At 29.8% G+C, this 20,882-nt stretch overlaps 5 protein-coding genes across 9 annotated transcripts; 2 read left to right on the top strand and 3 right to left on the bottom strand.

Moving 5' to 3' along the window:
- Positions 1-149: 149 nt before the first annotated feature.
- LOC114932428 (pyrimidodiazepine synthase) lies at positions 150-2,763 on the top strand. Its single transcript, XM_029304623.2, has 5 exons — positions 150-503; positions 581-686; positions 1,009-1,252; positions 1,337-1,561; positions 1,641-2,763. The coding sequence occupies exons 1-5, from the start codon at positions 479-481 to the stop codon at positions 1,764-1,766; spliced, it is 726 nt and encodes a 241-aa protein (XP_029160456.2). The 5' UTR covers positions 150-478; the 3' UTR covers positions 1,767-2,763.
- Positions 1,451-2,845, bottom strand: LOC146724461 (uncharacterized). Its single transcript, XM_085479770.1, has 2 exons — positions 2,619-2,845; positions 1,451-2,524 (listed from the first exon to the last, which is right to left on the bottom strand). Exons 1-2 carry the CDS (start codon positions 2,646-2,648, stop codon positions 2,258-2,260), a joined length of 297 nt encoding a protein of 98 aa, XP_085335896.1. The 5' UTR covers positions 2,649-2,845; the 3' UTR covers positions 1,451-2,257.
- Positions 2,846-3,241: 396 nt separating this feature from the next.
- Usp47 (ubiquitin specific protease 47) lies at positions 3,242-12,776 on the bottom strand. Of its 3 annotated transcripts, none has more exons than XM_029304898.2 (18): positions 12,696-12,776; positions 12,428-12,622; positions 10,303-10,515; positions 9,907-10,210; positions 9,549-9,727; positions 9,225-9,399; positions 9,042-9,163; positions 8,768-8,961; positions 8,463-8,677; positions 8,165-8,388; positions 7,914-8,081; positions 7,076-7,454; positions 6,634-6,996; positions 5,926-6,369; positions 5,576-5,829; positions 5,128-5,490; positions 4,867-5,033; positions 3,242-4,781 (listed from the first exon to the last, which is right to left on the bottom strand). In XM_029304898.2, the coding sequence occupies exons 3-18, from the start codon at positions 10,510-10,512 to the stop codon at positions 4,631-4,633; spliced, it is 3,912 nt and encodes a 1,303-aa protein (XP_029160731.2). In that variant the 5' UTR covers positions 10,513-10,515; positions 12,428-12,622; positions 12,696-12,776; the 3' UTR covers positions 3,242-4,630. The 3 variants fall into 3 exon arrangements, with proteins under 3 accessions (XP_029160731.2, XP_029160730.2, XP_029160732.2); XM_029304897.2 differs by having other exon boundaries at positions 12,689-12,773; XM_029304899.2 differs by having other exon boundaries at positions 9,952-10,210; positions 12,689-12,773.
- Positions 12,777-12,806: 30 nt separating this feature from the next.
- LOC114932612 (small G protein signaling modulator 3 homolog) lies at positions 12,807-18,654 on the top strand. The gene is made up of 15 exons (XM_029304900.2): positions 12,807-13,241; positions 13,557-13,738; positions 13,907-14,005; positions 14,135-14,298; positions 14,360-14,570; positions 14,663-14,793; positions 14,892-15,125; positions 15,275-15,369; positions 15,452-15,597; positions 15,694-15,791; positions 15,883-16,062; positions 16,160-16,270; positions 16,345-16,655; positions 16,730-16,890; positions 16,985-18,654. Exons 1-15 carry the CDS (start codon positions 13,173-13,175, stop codon positions 17,175-17,177), a joined length of 2,385 nt encoding a protein of 794 aa, XP_029160733.2. The 5' UTR covers positions 12,807-13,172; the 3' UTR covers positions 17,178-18,654.
- LOC114932615 (glycerate kinase) lies at positions 14,323-20,606 on the bottom strand. 3 transcript variants are annotated; one of them, XM_085479769.1, is made up of 3 exons: positions 20,427-20,606; positions 19,715-20,348; positions 14,323-14,806 (listed from the first exon to the last, which is right to left on the bottom strand). In XM_085479769.1, exons 1-3 carry the CDS (start codon positions 20,465-20,467, stop codon positions 14,774-14,776), a joined length of 708 nt encoding a protein of 235 aa, XP_085335895.1. In that variant the 5' UTR covers positions 20,468-20,606; the 3' UTR covers positions 14,323-14,773. The 3 variants fall into 3 exon arrangements, with proteins under 3 accessions (XP_085335895.1, XP_029160734.2, XP_085335894.1); XM_029304901.2 differs by lacking the exon at positions 14,323-14,806 and having other exon boundaries at positions 17,833-20,348; positions 20,427-20,594; XM_085479768.1 differs by lacking the exon at positions 14,323-14,806 and having other exon boundaries at positions 17,833-20,305; positions 20,427-20,491.
- Between the last annotated feature and the right edge of the window lie 276 nt (positions 20,607-20,882).

Here is a 20,882-nt window from a genome sequence, read left to right as displayed (position 1 = left end):
ATTAATCGACGCGCCATCTAGCGGTACTAAATGTAATTATATACTCCCCACTGTCGGTAAATTATCAAGAAACGTGGGATAATTACAGAACTCTAATTTTATCGACCTTGTATGCGATATAGAGGGCGGGAATAACCGGTGAATTTTTTTTAAATTTTCGTAGTTCTAGACGTGTATCTCATTGTTGATGATCGTATGACGTTTATCAAAAAATGACAAATAGAAGAGAAAAATGATGAGAGAAGTCAATGAATGAACATAGAAGGCGTACATGTGCTCCGCGATAAAGCAATTAAATTCTATCTCTTTCTCTCTCTCCTATGCTATATCTGTGATATCCTCGTATAGAGGAGACCTCGTACTGTCATCGATATATTTATTCCTCCACCTGACTGAAGGATAACGTCAAGCGTTATTTAGAACGTAGGTAGACGGAATCTCTCTTTCTGACATTTGACAACTAATAACGAGGATCAGGATGACTGCAAAACACTTGAGTACCGGTATAAAAAAATATTTATACTAACACAAAATTGTACGCAATGTATCAGTAAATTAACAACGTAGTTTTTTCTTTTAGGATCGGTACCTCTGCCCCTTGTACCTGGAAAAATACGCTTGTACAGTATGCGTTTTTGTCCATACGCACAGAGGATACATCTGGTGCTGGATGCCAAACAAATTCCGTAAGCATACTCGTGATGCACAAATTTTTTTTATATTATATAATAGTCAGTTTCTTTAGTGTATTTTGCAAGAAAAAATTTTTATATATAATTGTGCATGTTTCTATACATGTATAATTTTTTTATATTTTTATTCTTGGATCTAATGTGTATAATACAATCTAATATATAAACTATTTAGTTATATTTTTTGGTGCATTAAGTTTATCTTTTTATAGAGAAACAATTTCCAAGTTTGTTAAATAATTGTTAAATATCTGTAATAATTTGATGTTATGAACTTTCATATATATATAATAATCTCTTTATACATATTGTTTAGATATGATGTAGTATATGTGAATCTAACGCACAAGCCAGACTGGTTAATAGAAAAAAGCCCTTTGAATAAAGTTCCTTGCATTGAATTAGAAGGAGAAGAAACGCTATACGAGAGTCTAATTATTGCTGATTATCTGGATGATGCCTATCCTCAAAATAAATTATATCCAAGTAATCCTTTAGCAAAAGCTAAGGATAAATTATTAATTGATAGATTTAATACAGTAATAACAACTATGTATAAGGTATTCTTTATGTTGATTGATGAATATATCCCTTATATATAAAGTGTACATTTATACATTTTAAACTTATTTATTACTTTGTAGGTATTTTATCCAGGCCCAACATTAGAACAAGATGTATTTAATGATGCATTAAATGGTTTAAAATTATTTGATCAAGAGTTGGCAAAAAGAGGAACTCCCTTTTTTGGAGGAAGCAAGCCTGGCATGTTGGATTTTATGATATGGCCATGGTGCGAAAGAGCAGATGTGATAAGAATTATACGGGGAGAACAATTTGTCATACCTCGAGAACGTTTCTTGCAACTGGTAATACAATACATATAATATTATTGGAAAATAGTATACTATAATATTTAATTCTGATACAAACGCTTATATGATATAGCTTGAATGGAAAACTGCTATGAAAGAAGATCCTGCAGTACGTGGCAGCTTTCTGGATGTTGAAGCACATGCCAAGTACATACGCAGTCGTATAGCTGGGATACCTCAGTATGACTTAATGACTTAATAACTAAAGACAGTACAATCTAATCACAAAACCCATTCCATCTAACAATCTTTTAAGTTCAAATAATTCATTCCTTCTCTTTATATATTGCTAATTCAATGTACCAAATTGCATTTTATAGAAAAAATACATATTTACAATATAAAATAAACATTCATGCAATAACAATCTAAAACAAGCAGTAACTAGTGAAATAAAAAAGCCTTTATTTTGATTGTTATATTAATTGATATATAAAAATTTCTTTTACATGAAAAATTAGATGTTCTCATAATATGTTAATTTATTTATTTACCTAATGTGCACATTATGTATTATTAGACAACATGCAAATTGCTGCATGTAAACTATACAAATTTAAAATGTGTTTTTAATATTTAATATTTACAAAATTTGACACATTCATTGATAAGTCATGAATTGTATTATGTATAAAATTTATAAAACAAATTAATATTGCAATATTTCTCTTCTAATAATATATACATAGCTTAAATGTTCTCAAAAATCATCAAATATATTCCGTAGAAAAGAAAACATAGAAAAATCAAACATGCCGCTACCATAAAAGATTTGGAGTTTTCTTTCCTTAAACTCTGTAATTTTTTTTCGTTTCTTCTGAGGACTTCTTTAACTTCTTCTAACTCGTTTTCTAATCTTTCACGATTTTCCGTAGTAAGTAATTTTGTTTTTAGCTTTCTTTCAATTACTTCAACCCTGTATAAAGTATCTTTTAAACTTTCTTCCACGTGTTCCATCTAAAAATATAAATAATCAAGCTGTGATTTTTCGTATAAATTCTCATTCAATAGAATAGATAGTAATAAATAAAAATCAAATAAATATTAGTACCTTGGTAATCACAGTCTCGCTTCGCGTCATTATGTAGTAATTCAGTGATGTGCACACGCACACTTTTGTCTTTATCTATTTTTTCCACAAAATATTACAAGCTAAACAACTATAATAAAATTCTTATGACAAAACTTGCAAAGTAGGATATTGACAAGCAAAGTGTGTACACGTGTGCTACGACCAGAGAGAATAAAACAAAGAGAAAGTGAACTGACAACTCTATAAGCGTCAGGAATTCTGAAGTCTCAATCGGTAAATTTCTTGATGTAGATAATAACACACAATTATATATTAATTTACAAAATATTCTAATTTGTTTGGAATAATTTTAATTATCATGAATTAGTACTAAACTGATTAATGCAATTAGACTTCTATATTAGGGATATATTAAATTCTCAATTTTTCTTTTGATGTTTTGTGTATACTATACTATAATAGTATAATATAATATATAAACATATTTAACATTATAATAGAGATAAGATTTTGAATGTTTTTATTAATATATGTATATTACTTTTAACTACGTCTTATCAATGTATTGCATATATATTTTTGGCTATGACTGGATAAGGATAAAGGTTTGTAGAATAAAGTAATCGTATATCTAAATAATATTCATTTCAGGCATTTCAATATTTCATTGTTAATAATTATAAATATAATTTGTTTCACACATAATTTCAGTGTATTATACAGAGAATATTTGATCGCTGATTGGAGAGTTTCAAATTACAATCCTATCAAGAGAGAGATATATATTATATATATACCATAATCTTATAATTAACTTATTCACAAAAAGATCAAATGTATAATTCACTACTTTTATTGTTATCTACCTTTCTAAAAGATAGCATCAATATCAATATTTTTCATTCGTTCAGCGATTATAAAAACAATAATCAAACAACATTTTAAGTCTAATTTCAGGTGATAAATAAAACATTAATAGAGGATAACAAAATAAATAAAGATACAACAAGTAGAACTATTAAATTACACTTGGTCCAGTTTATCAATTTTCATCTTTAAGAGAAAAAAATTATTCAAGTATTATAAGAAAGCAAATTTCAAAATAACGAATTTCAAGCAAAAAATGTTAGAGGTAATAAACGCAGTTCACACTTTCATAAATTAAAAAAAGACTAAATCAGTTAAATATACAATAATTAATTAAAAAGTTATCAAACATATTTGTTATAACATGATTGATTACACATTTGATAACACATTGCTAGATTAATGCCATTGTACACATTGGATTAAAAAATTATTTGTAAAACAAAGCTTAATGAAGTGGCAAATTCAAAAACTTAATATACTATAAAAATATATTATAAACTATTGTTGAAAACCAGAAAAGTGACAGGAAAGAATATTGTCAATATGAAAGTTTATATGTACTGTGCAAAATGTAAATAATACTAGATATATGTAACTATTTCAACAAAGATAAAAAAAGTCTAGCATTTAAAGATATAAAATTTTTTTATCCATATAGAACCAAGCAATTTATAAAAATATAATAAAAATAACAGAAATACAAATTATTGATGTTAATAATTTGCACATGAACTTTCACCAAAAAACAATCAAAAATTATTGCCATGTTATTAGAAACTTTATGGCTATTATGTTGCTTGAATTTTACTCTATAGATGAACAATTGATTCAATAGACCATGTGATATACTGTATATTTTACACTTCATATAAAAAGTTCTAGAAATCTCGAAATCAGGTATGGATACAAAGATCCCGAATTACATGTTACTATATAACAATTCACAAATCCAAACAGTCTTCAAAATTCAATAGTTTCAAAAAAAAATCAAAAACTCTTAGAAACGCGGAAGCTTTGAAATGCTGAAGACTCATTGAAACACAAAATACCTGATATTTGATGACATGCCGGTTTCACAAATATAAACGTGCAAATGTTGTGTGTTCACACACCTGCTTATTTAGCAATTTGTTTTTAAGAGACGTTTTCTCTATAAAAGATCATTCAGTATCCAAATATATTTTAAGTGCTCTCTCTCGACGTGGACTGTAACTTGAAGTAGTAGTAAGCGGCGTTAAGCGTGAGTTTTCCTTAAAAGCGATTTCCATTACCTCATCAGGATTTAATTGTTTTGGTTTTTCCCTATTATCCCTAAAAAAATTAAGAAATTAAAGAACTGTGAAATTAAAGAATCGTTAATATCATCCAAATAATTATTTAAAAATATCATAAATACCTATATAAGAAAACAGCACCATCATCAAAATTGTAAACTAAATTATCATACTGTTCATTCCAATCAAGTTCATTTTGAATTCGAAGCACAGAACTGTCACATGGAAAATGGCCTTTTCCTTTTGCTATATCTATATTCTCCTCTGGAATATCTGATATTGAGGAAAGCTAGAAAAAAATGACAAACCATGTACATTTTATTCTTTTAAAAACAATTTACGCTTCTTTTTGTTTATTTGTTAAGTGTTTTTGCATGATTTACCTTCTTTTTTAATTCTTCGACGGTTTTGTTATCCATGACAATTTCTTGAAATTGTTCTAGTTGCACTTTTGCTGGTAACCACCTTCTGACAAACACGACAATCTGATTGGTATCTGTGACTGTCTCTTTATCTGGTAATTCTTGAACAATCATTTCAAATTGCGACTGAAATCGGAGATCCTCGAATTTCTGTTCGTTTAAGAATACTTTTGAGGCTGTCTTATAATATTTTTTTCTAAGCCGACATTTTTCATATGGTATATCTATATCGTATTTTCTCTTTATTTCTGCCAGTATCTCTTTTTTCGCTTGCCCAACCGTCATATCTTTCGAGACGATCCATTCGCACAAAAATTTATAAGGCTAATAAAATTTTAATGTATATATATTTAAAACTCTCTTGTAAAATAATATCAATATAAAATATAAACAAAAAAATGAGACAAACCTCAGTAGAGTCGACCAATAGTTGGTATAATTTGACTTTGAATTCTCCACTACGCAAGGCTCGTCCGAGTTTCACGTTAAGTCTTTCACCATCCTCGTACGAGTTAAGCTGTTCCGTTAGACAGCTACATTCCGATTCACCAGAATTCGATAAACGGAAAATTTTGAAATAATCCACAGGTACACTTACGAACGGTTCCAAATCTTTTTTCAAAGTGCTTAATCTCATTCTTTTATCCACTAATACTTTAAGTACTACAAAGAGAGAAAGAATAATTAAATTGAGAAAATGAGAAAAACCGAGATAATCATAATATCGTACAAGAGAAAGATTTAATTTCGAGAACGTACATTTTTGTTGAGTACTATCTGTATAAGGCGTAGCTCTAAAATAATATTCAGAGTCGTCATCGATGTCCCAATTTTCTATTTCGAATTGCTTTGAAATCTTGTACTCTTTAAATGTACCACTATATGGCCTATATATTTTTTCAATGTCAACTCCCTCCGGCGCATCGCCGACTAACGTTTTATCGCTATCGCTAAGACTACTATCTTCGCTATTACTCTGTTCAGGTGTATTCCACTCTTCAGCCTCCCCTAATTGAGGACTTATATTTCGAATAGTGCTATCTTCGTTACTTCGTGCACAACCTTTTGAATTTTCATTACATTTCAGATTGATATCCCAATGCGACTCGGGAACGCACAGTTTGGGTGAACCATTGCTAACAGGCTTCTCCTTTTCCTCATGTTTATCCTCTAACAACGGGATATTTAACTCTTCCAATGTTTCTGCACATAAAAAATGAAAATTTTTATAATTTGTCATTACAATTCGATAATTATTACTTAATATAATTTAGCATTTTTTATAATTATTATACACAATTTCGTACTATTAAAAGCAATAGAAATTTTAGTCAAAATAAATTAAACACATCTCTCATTAATTTAAAATTTAAAAATTACATAAAATATATATATATAATTATATAAATAATATAATAAACTTATATAAAAAATATATATAAATTATTTAAATGTTATATAAATTACCTTTGCTCACATCTGGTAACTGGACATGCAACGAAATAACATATCTAAAATTCTCTATAACTCTGTATACTGTTGATTCTAGAAAAGGTTTTTTATTATCTATATCATACATTGTTGATATGAATATTTTATTTGCATTATAAAATCCTTCAGTTTGAAGATCACTATCATCATTTTCCACAAGTCTAGTTTCTGGATGCTTTCGCAATATTACTTTCATTTGCTTAGGATCTATATTAATAATTTTCCCTACGGTTTGTTTATATTCTTTAACACTTTGCGACAAAGAACCTCGAATATCGATCGGACCGTCAATTACCTCCTCTCTGGCTACGTCTATGATAAATACTTTTGTTGCAACTCCTGAAATGTAATGTTAAAAAAGTTTAAAATTTTTCCACAATGTAATTATCTATGCACACTTATTCGATTGTGTACTCACCACCTGGTAAATATGTTTCAAACTTCTGATCTTTGCGACGAATTTCTAACAACAAATCGAATCGACGTGAAATACGCCATATACTTCCAACAGATTCGTGCTCTCGATCATCGTAACTGCATTCTATTAAATCAGTATTATGTTCGTAACTAACTAAACGGCACTGATCCAAACTCACTACATTTTCGAGACCAAATTTCTTATATGCTTTCTCTGTTGCCTCGGCCCATGTAATGTCGGACATAACGTATAATTTGATATTCATCAATTTTCCCTCTACCGGATGATGACAGTATATTTTCAATCTAGGTATGGACATTTGTTTCTCACGATTTTTTCTATCGTTATCTTCATTTTCCTTCATTTTCTTCAATAGTTCCTATAAATAAGATGATAAAATGCTTTTGAATAATCTTGAAGAGAAAAAATTATAATTAAATCGCGATTATAAAACAATTGTAAAAAAAAAAAAAAAAATAGTTTTGAAAACACAGGATAGTAAATAACAGTAATTTCTCCTGAGAATTTCGCTAACTATTGCCAAAAATTATATTATGAAAATTTCAGATACTATGCACTTAAAGATCTAAAAATAGTTTCTTTGCTTGTAGTTTTGCTTTAGCAGACATCTACCAAATCTGCAGTGGAAACTACAGACTATTAGTGTAGCTTTGCTTTACTTGAATTGTGAATTGATCAGACAATTTGACCATTGGTTTCATCAAAACAAAAACTATTGTAACTTGACAAATTCAAACGTTCCTATCACTAATTTTTCGAAACAATCTACAGTTTATTCAAATTTGTCTAAGTTTTAGTTTTTACTTTAATCACATACTTGAATATGTCGTGGAAAATCTTGAGTTTGCATAGGCAAGGCATTACGAGTACGATCAATTTGCCTATACATGAGCATATATGCGTTTGTGCTGCTGCTATATGCGCCACTATAATATGCTCTTGATGGTCCGCCGCCATACGTTTTTTGAATATCATCGTGAGTTATCTGAAATTATACCAAAATTACAATAAAAGAAAATTATTAATCACATAAATGAAAAGAAAATTTTACAAAATCCATTGTCATACCTGAGTTACACTTTGGTCATTAAAACATAACCATTCTTGTGTTCTAAAATCTTTTATATAAGCGTAATAATGGCCTCCACTCGCGCTACCGCTGTGAATCATGATTGAGAACAGTTCGTACATATATGGACCTTTTCCTAACATGTAAGTACCGCGATTCTTTTCATTCTCATGATTATGCGTGGTACAACTCGATGTCGATGGTCCATTGCTCATATCAATACCTGAAGGTGGACATATACATCCTCTAATAATTCTGAAAATTGTTTCTATAAATAACAATATCCTAATATTATACCTTCATCATCATCTTGATCATGATTGGCTGAATGATTACTGTTGGAAAGGCTGTTGTCACATGGTGCACAATCGTCGTCTAAAGTACCGCTATCTGTTGTAGAGCTATCATCGCATTTGATACCTAAGCCAATGTCTTCCTCACCACCTGGGGATTCTTGACTCGTTGTGGACGAAATGAAGGAATTTAGATTTAATATGTCTGGGAATGTGACTCTGCAATTGCACAGCTTAGATAATACAAGCTTACAATAAACAACAGAATTTTCACTAGATCAATTATAATATTGCATACAATTTACATACTTATCATTAAGCTTGATTCTATGAAAGGTTTTGTAATCAAAGTCAAATCGCTTGAGATGTAAGGTTAATAGATATGGAAACTTTGTAAACTTCAATCCTTTATGCGCATCACATTTTTTGTTGCACTTTTCACAATGATACTGATTAGTTCCTTCCAATGTTTCATATTGAACAAACGCTCTGATTGCTTCTTCCTACAAAAGAAAGCTTTTTTATTGTATACAAAAATAAAATGGTATTCAAATGGTATTTCAAATTTTATTATGATATATACCACACTATTATATGCAATGTTGCTGCCGAATGGTCTAACTGGCAATGGAATATCAAGAAATGTATCTTCTCTCGATTTCTCTGTTCCACACTCGAGACACTTAACATAATCAATCATCTTTCCTAACAACACAAAAGGCAAATTAGAGATTTTGTCCAACTCACATATAACAATATTTTGTACCTTCATAAAGTCTGTTGATCAAATCCGCTTGTTCTGTATTTTTAAATTTCTGTTCCAATGCATCGAACATAACTCTACAAAGCTCTTGAATATCATGCTGCTGCCATGCTTCGGTAGAATCCCATCCAAAACTTTTGGTCAAGGATGTAGTTTCCACTGCAGATTTGGTAGATGTCTGTTAAAAAAAAATATGATTGTGTCAGGCATATTAAAAACATTTAATTGAAAATAAATGCACATTTAATTAAAAATAAATATTGCAATAAGTTTAGTAACAATAGTGCACAATAGTAAGTATATATATATTCTAAATATATATTATACCTGCAAATTAAGAAATAATTTCTGTAATTGATATGGTATGCTTAAGGCTTCATCTTTTTCTGAACTATCTACATATTCCCAATTATATAGTGCGTTACGAAATTCTGGAGTCATATATAATGCTTGGAGAAGACTATTTAAGTAGCAGGTCATTGCTTGATTGACTAAACCAACATAGCCTTAAAGAATTTATCAAATATTAATTATCCAAATATATTATTTTAATGAGAATAAATTTATGTTAATGTTTACAAATTTATATTAGAATAATTTTTAATTTATATATATATATATATATATATATATATATATATAATATATACATATATACATATATACACATATATATATTACATACTTGTCTCAGTCTTAATGAAACTTCTAAAGTTAACTTCCTCTTTACCATCTCTAACATCTTCCCTCACATCTTCTCTAACAATATCCTCTTTTCCCCATACATGTGGCTGAAGAGCTGGAGCACCTGCGAGATTGTATGTTGGCAAACTGTATTCCACATTTTTTGGTAGTGTTCCATCAATAACAAAAGGTTGTTGCGGATCAAGAACAAATAGAGTATTTTTTAATCCAGCTGAACTCGGATCAATCGAGAAATCTACTCCAATTTCTTCCATTGTTTTGTCTTTCACATCAGACAAATAGATCTATTACACATAAGAGATTGAACATTGCATTAGTATTACATGTATTTACACATTGTGTACATATATCATTATATATTTAAAAAGTTAATCACCATTTTGCATGTTGATGTGCATAAAAGTAATTTAAAGCTATTTGGTTGCATATGATAATGTTCTTCAATATAATTGTAAAGATCTATTACGCGTGTAGATACATATAAAGAAAATTTGTCGATAGTGCAAAGTTTCTGATTAGGTATCTCATAAGGTAAATTGAATTGGACCACACATATTTGAGTCTTTTCATCGGCTCTGCAAACCATGATCTGTAAACAAAATTATGCAAATGAATTATATTAAATCAAATATTTATTATAATAATTTTGGGGGGAAAATATATTAACTATATATCAACTTAATTATATCAATCATTTTTTTAAATATTATCTCAAGATTTTTTTATAAGATAAAAGCTTTCTAAGAAAAATCTACTACAGTATTTATTTTACAATTTAGTCACAAATATTTCGTATATACAATGTCAATTTAGATTTATTCTCTTACAATTTTTTTCTTTATAAATTCCATTAAAATCTTTAAAAATCTTTCAATGAAAAAACATTATATTATAACAACAGAGCAAAAAGCAGCATCTCTTTCAAGCATATAAATGCTCTTTTATTAATAAGAGTGATAGATTTTTAAAAGTGATTATTAAAAGTTTATCACAGATACTCTCAAGACAAGCAGACAAAAATTGGCATCATGCCATACTGACGGCGGAAAATGAGCAAGATCTACGCAACACAGCAGGATGCTGTTCTGCACGGCATGACACAGTACGGAAAGCCTATAGAGCCTCCAGCTATATTTAGAATGTCTAAACCAAGCTTGTGAAATGGCTCTCTTTTCTGAGATCACAACCCGTCTCTCTTTCTGTCTCCCTGTGCTTCCCTGTTTTATAATTTTTCTTTTTTACAACTGCGGCATACAGAATTAAAGAATAATTTTAAGAATTACTTTTCAATAAACTAATTAACTACTCTAAATACACATGATAATTGTCATTTAAATTATTTTACATAAATTTATATGTATTTTGTGTACCTATGTAATTATTACATAAATATGTAAAAAGCCACATAAGCATACAACACACACACACATTTTTTATCATACATTTATATAAGATAAAACTATATTATCTCTTCCTTTTTCAATTTCCATTATTTATCATTATAAAGTGTAGTAGTTTTTAGAAAATTATAACTAATATCTAATGTGTGTGCACGTACAGATAAGTGATACAAGATATGTGTATATTAATTCTTTGGCTACTGAAAACATATTTTATACAGAATATGCATATGTGGATATAAATTAAGCATATTTTCATTGCTAAAACTTACTTAATCTTTATTGTATTAATTTATTACTGATGTATATTTTAATAAAAAAGTGTGCTCGTTCCTAATTAAAACCTATCCAACCTAAAAAATTAAAATCACATAATTTGAAGAATCGATTAGACAAATTGCCATGAGAAATATGGGTCGCTCAAAACAAATTAACTTGTTTAAAAAATAAGCAATCTTCTACTTTTCATGGTATTTTCTACAATTTGTTCATATTTTTGTAGTATGCTCTTAATCGCTTGCAATTGTAACTTTATGAAATACAATGAATTTTATGTAATGCAATAAACATGATTGATACTTCATAAATAATAAAATAATAATAATAATAATAAAAAGTAGTATAGAACTCAATTGAAAAAAATTCTAAATATTTAACCTGCAGAATAAGATTGTTACTTGCAGTTAGCGTTCAAGTCTGTTTAAAGATTCAGAGAGTACAATACATGTTCACCTAGAACAAAACAAGAAAACACAAAGAAGCAAAAAATTAAAATTTTGATTAAGTCAATATTTGGAACTTCTTCTAACAGAGAGAAATGTTCTCGAAAATCTCGTGGTTCCGATTGTGTTGCATTACGTACACGTTATGTGTGTCATTACGCGGGCGTTATGTAAAAAAAACGTACAAATAACTACTTGGAGTATAATAACAACATATCAACGTTAAGACGTCCGAGACGGTGCACAAGCACTCAGAGGATCGGAATGCGTGGTCGTGCCAGGAGAAGCTTATTAGACCCGAGGTTTTCCGGTCAGCGCGAGAAAAGCCGCGGTTTCGCGCGCGAAATGCTCGCGGATTATTCGGAAAAACGGACATTACCGCGGGTCTGCGTGACTGGCGAGGTGGAATCTCTGAGATGGCTGGGCGGCCGGCAGAACGAAGAGTAGTCCCTCGATGACAGGCTCGAAGAGAGACCTACCGAATCGGTGCGTCTCTCCTGGTGCGTGTTCCTGGCGTGTCTCCTCGACGAGTTCCGGAATTCCCTCCTCGAGAATCCGTCCTCTAACTACGAGTCTGAAACGATAATTCTGCTGGAGCCGCTCGCGATTTTTACACCAACACCGAGATTCAGGAACTGACCTCTTACCGAAATCACTGACACACGAGCAACACGCTCACTTTACGCCATGTTTTCTCGGACGGCGCATCTCTCGCTTTTGACAGCTGCTGCCCCCTGGTGTCGTTTTTCCGAAATAACGCGCGTAGAAGATAACGGGATCTTTCGCGTTTTCTCTCTCTCTCTTTCTTTATCTTTCTCCTCTCCTTCTCTCTTCTTTTCTCATTTTAGCCATTTAGTATCTCGGTGTACTAGAACTAGAGTGTTTCATTTGATAGCGAAATTGAGACGAAATGTAATTATATAGACAGAGAATATCCAAAGAAAGCGATCACGCCGGTGTTTCTCGTGGAATTATTGGTTGACGCTGTCAAAAATATCGAATATCTTTATCTAGAGGTATAACAAAAAATTGTGCTCCAGGAATTCATGTGCAAACACTGACAGCTGCGAAATGTCAATGAAGATTTGACGTGTTAATATACGAGATACTACGAGATCGACACGATGGATCTGGCCAAGTCGTTCTTCAATGTTCGCGATCACGATGGTTATGTCGGAAAAGAGGAGCATAACGTAAGTATTTATTACGTTTTATAGTAAATAAATTCTAATAACTTTATTATATAAATTACTTTTCATTAGTTTATAAAGAGAGAAAAACTTTGAATATATATTTCTGTAATTTCAAAGTTATAATTGATAAATTGACAATTAATTATTTAAAAGAAAAAATAATGTAGCAATTGTAAAATTAATATATGAAGATAACAGTAAAAAAATATCAAAATTATTTTTAAGATTTCAGTTTATATTAATAAAAAGTAATATTTAAACTATTTATCTAAATATTTTTAATGTTTAATGCAACTTATCATTTGGATATTTTAGAAAAAATTAGAAACAGCTGTCTCCGAAGATGAAGTTGAAGTGGAGATTGGAGGCTTATGTGGAGAAACTCTGTCGCCAGCACCAGGTGGTCCATTTTCAGCATTAACTTCATCTATGTGGCCACAAGATATCTTAGCTAAATTGAATCAACCTGATGATCCAAATTCACAGCCTGAATACAGGTAAGATTTATATACCTCTTGGATAGTACAAACCTTTGGAATTTCTATTTTAAATATAAATATATTTAGAGATTTATTATTTTATGATTTTGTGCACACAATAAAAATTATATTTAGAAAATATAATATTACATAATAATTAAAACTTTTTTTAATTGTGAAATTTAGATTTGACGAATTTGGTTTTCGTGTGGAGGAGGAAGATGGTCCTGAGCAGAGTTCGAAGAAATTATTGGGAATACCATTTGTTGAAGATCCGCAACACAGGTTAATTATAATCTTTTGAATATAAAATGGACAAATTTTTAAGTGTTTATAATTATATGTATAAAATATAGAAAATTAATTTAAAATAGAGAATATAATCAAAATACATTATTAATTTCACTCCTCTAGATTGCAATGGGTTGCTCTCTTAGAATTTAGCCATAACAAAGAAATAGCAGAACTCTCTTGGCAAAATATGGATTTAAGATTACCTCGCACGGATAAATTGCGTGAAATGGTTCGGCGTGGGATACCTCATTCTCTGAGACCTCAAATTTGGATGCGGATGTCAGGTATAAAACAACAAATTAATATAATAGACTGTAAATTATAAAAATATATTTTTAATTACAGGAGCACTCCAGAAAAAATGTTCGTCAGAAATATTCTACAAAGATATAGTAAAAGCTTCAAGTAATGATGCTCTGATGACTAATAAACAAATAGAGAAAGATCTCCTTCGCATTATGCCAGCCAATGCATGTTTCAGTCACCTCCATAGTACCGGTATACCTCGTTTAAGGCGCGTTATGCGTGCCTTAGCTTGGCTATATCCTGATATTGGGTATGGAAAGATGCAAATGTGTAATTCTAAGATTATCTCATTAAGTCAACATAAATATACTAATATATAATTTTGTTTTCCTGTTGCATCAGTTATTGTCAAGGTACAGGTACAATGGCAGCATCATTATTATTGCTCTTGGAAGAGGAGGATGCATTTTGGATGATGGCAACAATAGTAGAAGATTTGTTACCAGCTTCTTATTATTCTTCAACATTGTTGGGTAAATACATTCTCTGTTGATGTTATAAAACATTTTAAAGTCGCAAAAATTTATATTGTTAATTATATAATGTTAAATCCTAATTATTATTTTCACAGGTATTCAAGCTGACCAAAAAGTTCTTCGCACATTAGTAACTAATTATCTTCCTGATATAGATCATGTTTTGGCACTGCATGATATAGAATTAAGTCTCATATCTCTGCACTGGTTTTTGACTTTATTTGCATCAGTTGTACACATGAAGATATTGTTGCGAATATGGGATATGTTTCTCTTTGATGGATCAATAGTTTTATTTCAAATCACACTTGGAATGTTGAAAATTAAAGGTACTTTTATATTTTATATTGATATATCCTTTTATATATAATTACACATGTTTATTGTTATTAAATATTTTTTCGGAAAATGATTGAAAACAAAACATGAAAGGATACATGTATAGTTACATGTTTATTGTTACTAAATATTTTTTCAGAAAATGATTTAAAACAATTAGAGAACTCTGCACAAATATTTAATGCTCTCTCAGACATACCAGGTGACATTGATGATGTGGACCAGTTATTCAATGTATGTTTTTCTTGATATCATTTTACTTATGTTATAACAAGATTTCAACATTGTTTTAATGTTTGTTTAATACGTATTTCAGGTGTCTTTAGAAATTAGTGGGTCGCTAACAGATGTATTGGTTGAAACTCATAGACGTCGTCATTTAGCATATTTAATGGCTGATCAAGGTGGACTAGTAGGGAATCCGGATGCAGTACCAAATTTACCGAAACAACATTTGAATAGGTGATGAAAAATATATCATTACTATTATTAACCTTGATTAATAATCGTGATAATTTAAATCTTTTTTATCTTTTCATATATGTCTTTTGCTTGTAGACGTCAAATGAAGCGAAGTAAATCAATGTTACAAACAATTTTGTTTGGCAATGATGATGGTGAAGATGATGCAAAGTCTAAAAATATTCGTCAAACAGGTACATGCATATAGATTGTATAGATTTCTCAATTCTTCATAAGAAAATTATTGCATTATCCAACTTGTTAATATGAATATGAAACTTTCAGAAATTCTAGTTGATTTAAGGGAAGCTGTTTTACAAGTAGCGAGACATTTCATAAATGTGGATCCAATATTAAATAATATTGTTCTCATAGCAGATTATAGTATGGAAAGTCATGCAAAAGATCATGACAATTATGTCAACGTATCACGAACGCGAAAGAGAAGAGCCAAAGCTTTACTAGGTTCAAATATTTTTCCTATTGTTACATATTAGTTTAAGGAATTTTTTAATAAAACTTCAAGGCAGCTAAAATTATTTTACAATTAATTATGTTACAGATTTCGAGAGACATGATGATGATGAACTCGGTTTTCGTAAAAATGATATAATTACAATCATTAGTCAAAAAGATGAACATTGTTGGGTAGGAGAACTCAATGGACTGAGAGGTAATATATGCCTGGAAGAAATCTTATAGTATTTATTTTATATTAAGCACACACATAATCCAATGACATTTTAGGATGGTTTCCTGCAAAATTTGTAGAATTGCTAGATGAACGAAGTAAACAATATACATGCGCTGGAGATGATGCAGTTAGCGAAGCTGTTACCGATTTAGTACGAGGTACATTGTGTCCCACTATGAAAGCAGTATTAGAGCATGGAATGAAGAGACCGTCATTTTTGGGCGGACCATGCCATCCATGGCTATTTATAGAAGAGGCTTCTAATAGGGAAGTGGAGAAAGATTTCAATTCTGTTTATAGTCGATTAGTATTGTGCAAAACATATAGATTGGATGAAGATGGTAAAGTTCTGACACCGGAAGAGGTACTATAGATTATTTATATTATATCATTCTTCTTTTTCTTATATATTTAGCAAGTAATAAAATAATTTTTCAGTTATTATATCGTTGCGTTCAATCTGTAAATCTAACACATGATAACGCACATGCTCAGATGGATGTAAAATTACGCTCTCTCATCTGTCTTGGATTAAACGAACAAGTACTTCATTTATGGTTAGAGGTCTTATGTTCCTGCGTGGAAGTAGTACAAAAATGGTAAGTGTAAAAATACACACGTATTTTTTGTTATTTGTGTTATTTGTGTTATAAATTTATGTATAATATCTATTGTCTCTGTTATAATATTTAGGTATCATCCATGGAGTTTCATAAATAGTCCAGGTTGGGTACAAATCAAATGTGAATTAAGAATACTAAGCCAGTTTGCATTTAACTTGAACCCTGACTGGGAACTACCGCCCAAAAAGGAACAATCGCAGCCTTTAAAAGACGGGGTTCGTGATATGCTAGTCAAACATCATTTATTTAGTTGGGATCTTTAACATATGAGATAATTCTCTCGATTAATAAGGTATCTCCGTCTAAAAATGTAGTAATTTTTTAATATTTATTACTAGATATATTTAAATGAAAGACTAATTTATTTAAATATTCTTTTTTAAACATTTCTTCGGATAAATTTTAGCAACTTTTCCCATTTAAAAAGCACTTATTTTATTAATTCCACAATCTTTGAATATGCAAAAAGCTCCTTAATAATTAATAAGCTTTTCATCATTTGAAATAAATCTTAAACTTTAATGACAAATTGTAAGAATTATATTATAATGTACAAATAAGTATATAATCTCACACATTTTTATCATTTTATAGCATAATTCATAAATATGTTATTAAAGAAAATTTTAGTTGTTTAATTATTTAATTTAAAATAATGTAGACATGAAAAAAATTGACAGTAATTTTTATAGCTTTTCTTCTGTTTATATATTATAACTCTTAAGAAATTTAAAAATGTTTTGATATATAATTTGTCAAAATAATTTTATAAAATAATTAACAACTGCAAAAAAAACAAGATATATCTATAAAAAGTAGAATTATTTTTAGATAAAAAGTCTAATAAACCAAAGCTACATTGCCTATATAACTATATAAATGTTATTTTGTAATTATATATATATCTTCACGAAAATATTAGTTTTATATTTCTCTTTTATTATAAGTGAGAAAAATATACATATATACATAAATATATATAAAAGATTTATAAAAGTACAAGATATATATATATATAAATATAAACATAATATATATACCAAAGTGTGTATTAAGCACGTGTGGTATGTGTGATTGTGTGTATATGTATATGCATATGTGTGTGTGTGTGTGTGTGTGTGTGTGTGTGTGTGTGTGTGTGTGTGTAAAGAATATATTATCACATCTCTTCAATTATAATTAATATGTATATTGTATGTGTAACGCAAAAAATGTTATAATTTAAAAGATTTATTTTTAAGCAGTGCCTTTGTGATGCGTACAAATATAATTGAAGTATCCTATGTATAGTTAAAAAATTTCTGCATTTACATCAAAATGTACATTTATTCTTTCCAGAAAGATATTGTTGAACATGCAAGTTATTTTATATGCAATACAGTTAACAGATGAAATAATATAATATAAAATGTTTCTTCTTTATAAATTTGTTAGCTTAATCAAGTTTATGTATTTAATTGCAACATGGATCTTTAAAATTTTCATCAATGATCTTTATATTAAGAGATGGCTCTTTTTCTTTGGTAGTTAAAAACGGAGGCTGTAAAAGTGTATCTCTGTCCAATTTTAATGGAGCATATATAGCCTTGTACTTTTCGATAGTCGATATGTCAATATGTAAATCATGTATGTCTAAAATATCTTCTTCACATGTTGATTTATCAGAGAAATCAATTTCACATCTACACGAACGTTGTTTAATATAAATAAAATGTAAATCCATAACATTTGTCCCAGTGATTCCTGTCTTGATTAAGTCTGCACCCTTTTTAAAACGCGAATAAAAATTATATGTATCATTTTCTTTTAAAATATTTTCAGGTAACATGCGTTCCATTTCCATTGTTGTTAATACCAAGCGATCAATATGTTCTTGAGTAGAAATAGACTCTTTTGTTGTGTTACTAGATTTTTTATCTGATATATCTTTTATTTCCTGTTCAGGTAAAGTTTGCATAACTCTTTTAGTAGCCATAGACTTAATCTTTGCATACATATTATGCATTAAAGGAGCAATGGAAGCGTAACCAAATGCACCTGCTGCATCAGTAGGACCATCTTGACCATCAGTACCTGCGCTAAGCATTATTACATCATATTCAATGAGTCTCGGATCACTTTTGATTTTTGCTAACCAATCTAATGAGAAACGTAAAGCTAACTCTTGATTTCTACCGCCTTTTCCTTGACCAGTTACTACAACTGTAGGTTCTCCACCTCCAATTAAAACTATACCACTAAAATTGCTAGTGATTTTATGAAAGATTTCATCTATCTTATCAGTAGATAATGAAAGTATTGGCATGGTCCGTATTCTGTCATAAAATTCTTCTTTCTTTAACTCTTTTAACAAAGCAAGACATATTAAGTTTGTGATATCAACATATGCTAAACTAACATCCTGTACATTTCCTGTAATGTCATTTCTTAATATTATAGGACACAATTTTTTGCGTGATGCTTCAAAACTTGCAGTCTCAAGAGCCATTGCATTGTTTCCTAAAATTATATTTGTCACATGCTTAAATTGTTTAGCTGGACTCAACAGTGGTTTGTCATTAAATGTTTCCTTGGATGTTATAACTGTCTTCAGATTACCTTCTAGCGATTGATATAAGTTATATTTTTTTAATATAGTAATAACATCGTCAGGCACTTTTGTGCTATAAACAGTAGGACCACTAGCAATTAAGTCTACAGGATCACCAACAATATCGGATAATATCAATGTAATAACAGATGCAGGATAAGCCATTCGTGCTAAACCACCACCTTTTACCAAAGACAACTTTTTTCTTACCGTATTAAGCTCTTTAATATCAGCACCTGCATTTTGCAGCTTCTTACACAGCTCCAACTTGTCTTCCTGATCAAGAACAGGCCTCGGCATATACAGCAAAGCAGAACCTCCACCTGATACCAATACTATTAGAGTGTCTGCTTCTGTCAATTTTTCAACCAGGTCTATAATATTGTGCGTAGTGTCTAATGATCTGCTGTCAGGTTGATTATTGATAGCACCTACGCGATAATCTATCACACTATCATGTAACTTGGGAAAGCCAGATTTGTCTTCGGACGTCCAGATCACATCCTTTGATATACTTGGAATGCTGACGATACCTTTCTTTAAGACATTACCGAGTATTTTCTCGAGCTCTATCGCCATTCCCATAACTGCTTTGCCAAATCCAACCAGATAGACATTCTGTCGCAGCAAAAAGCTCTTCTCATCAATGTATAAAGTATTATTTCGGAGTTTCACTTTCTTCTTGATAATCTCGTTCGATGATACCGCTTTCACAGCAGAACGAAAGATATCGTTCAAATCAGATTTGGCCTCTGACAAAAATTTCGTATCTGTTGCCATGCTGTGACTTGAATTTACACACTTGAAAATTTTTAATAGGTTAGGACGAAAAATAATCGAATAGCTGAAAAATTAATAAACTAGAAATGTAAAACACCAATTGACACAATCAGTTGTAATAAATGAAAATTGAGACACTTACCTGCGTAAAGCGAATTTATGCAACATTATTATTTGTCGCATTATAATCGATTAATTAAATGCATTCGTTCGAAATATGGAAGACATTTTCTATGATAACACTGCAGTATCTTTTTATCAATCAGTTATCGTGTTATGCCACATATGTAATATTGAATTTTTTTTTAATTTTTATTTCCAATTTTGTAAATACTTTATAAATATAATAACTAATATAAATACCTAAAATTATACGAGAGTTTATTTATGACTCAAAAATTGTTTTAAGATAACTAATAAGAGATAAACCAACTTGTAAATCACATTTATATAGTATATATAATATATATATTTCAACATTATTGAACATATATCCTCTCTAAATTATGAATTTAATGATGTATTTTCTCTTAAAAATATGTACTGCAATTGTTAATTTATTAATTTCAAATATTCATAATTTTACTTCAATTTTTAT

This window comes from Nylanderia fulva, unplaced genomic scaffold, assembly GCF_048542155.1.
Source record: "Nylanderia fulva isolate GAGA-0341 unplaced genomic scaffold, ASM4854215v1 Scaffold13, whole genome shotgun sequence".
Lineage (NCBI taxonomy): Eukaryota > Metazoa > Arthropoda > Insecta > Hymenoptera > Formicidae > Nylanderia > Nylanderia fulva.
Note: the sequence above shows the minus strand (reverse complement) of the source record. Positions and strands in the feature narration are given on the sequence as shown.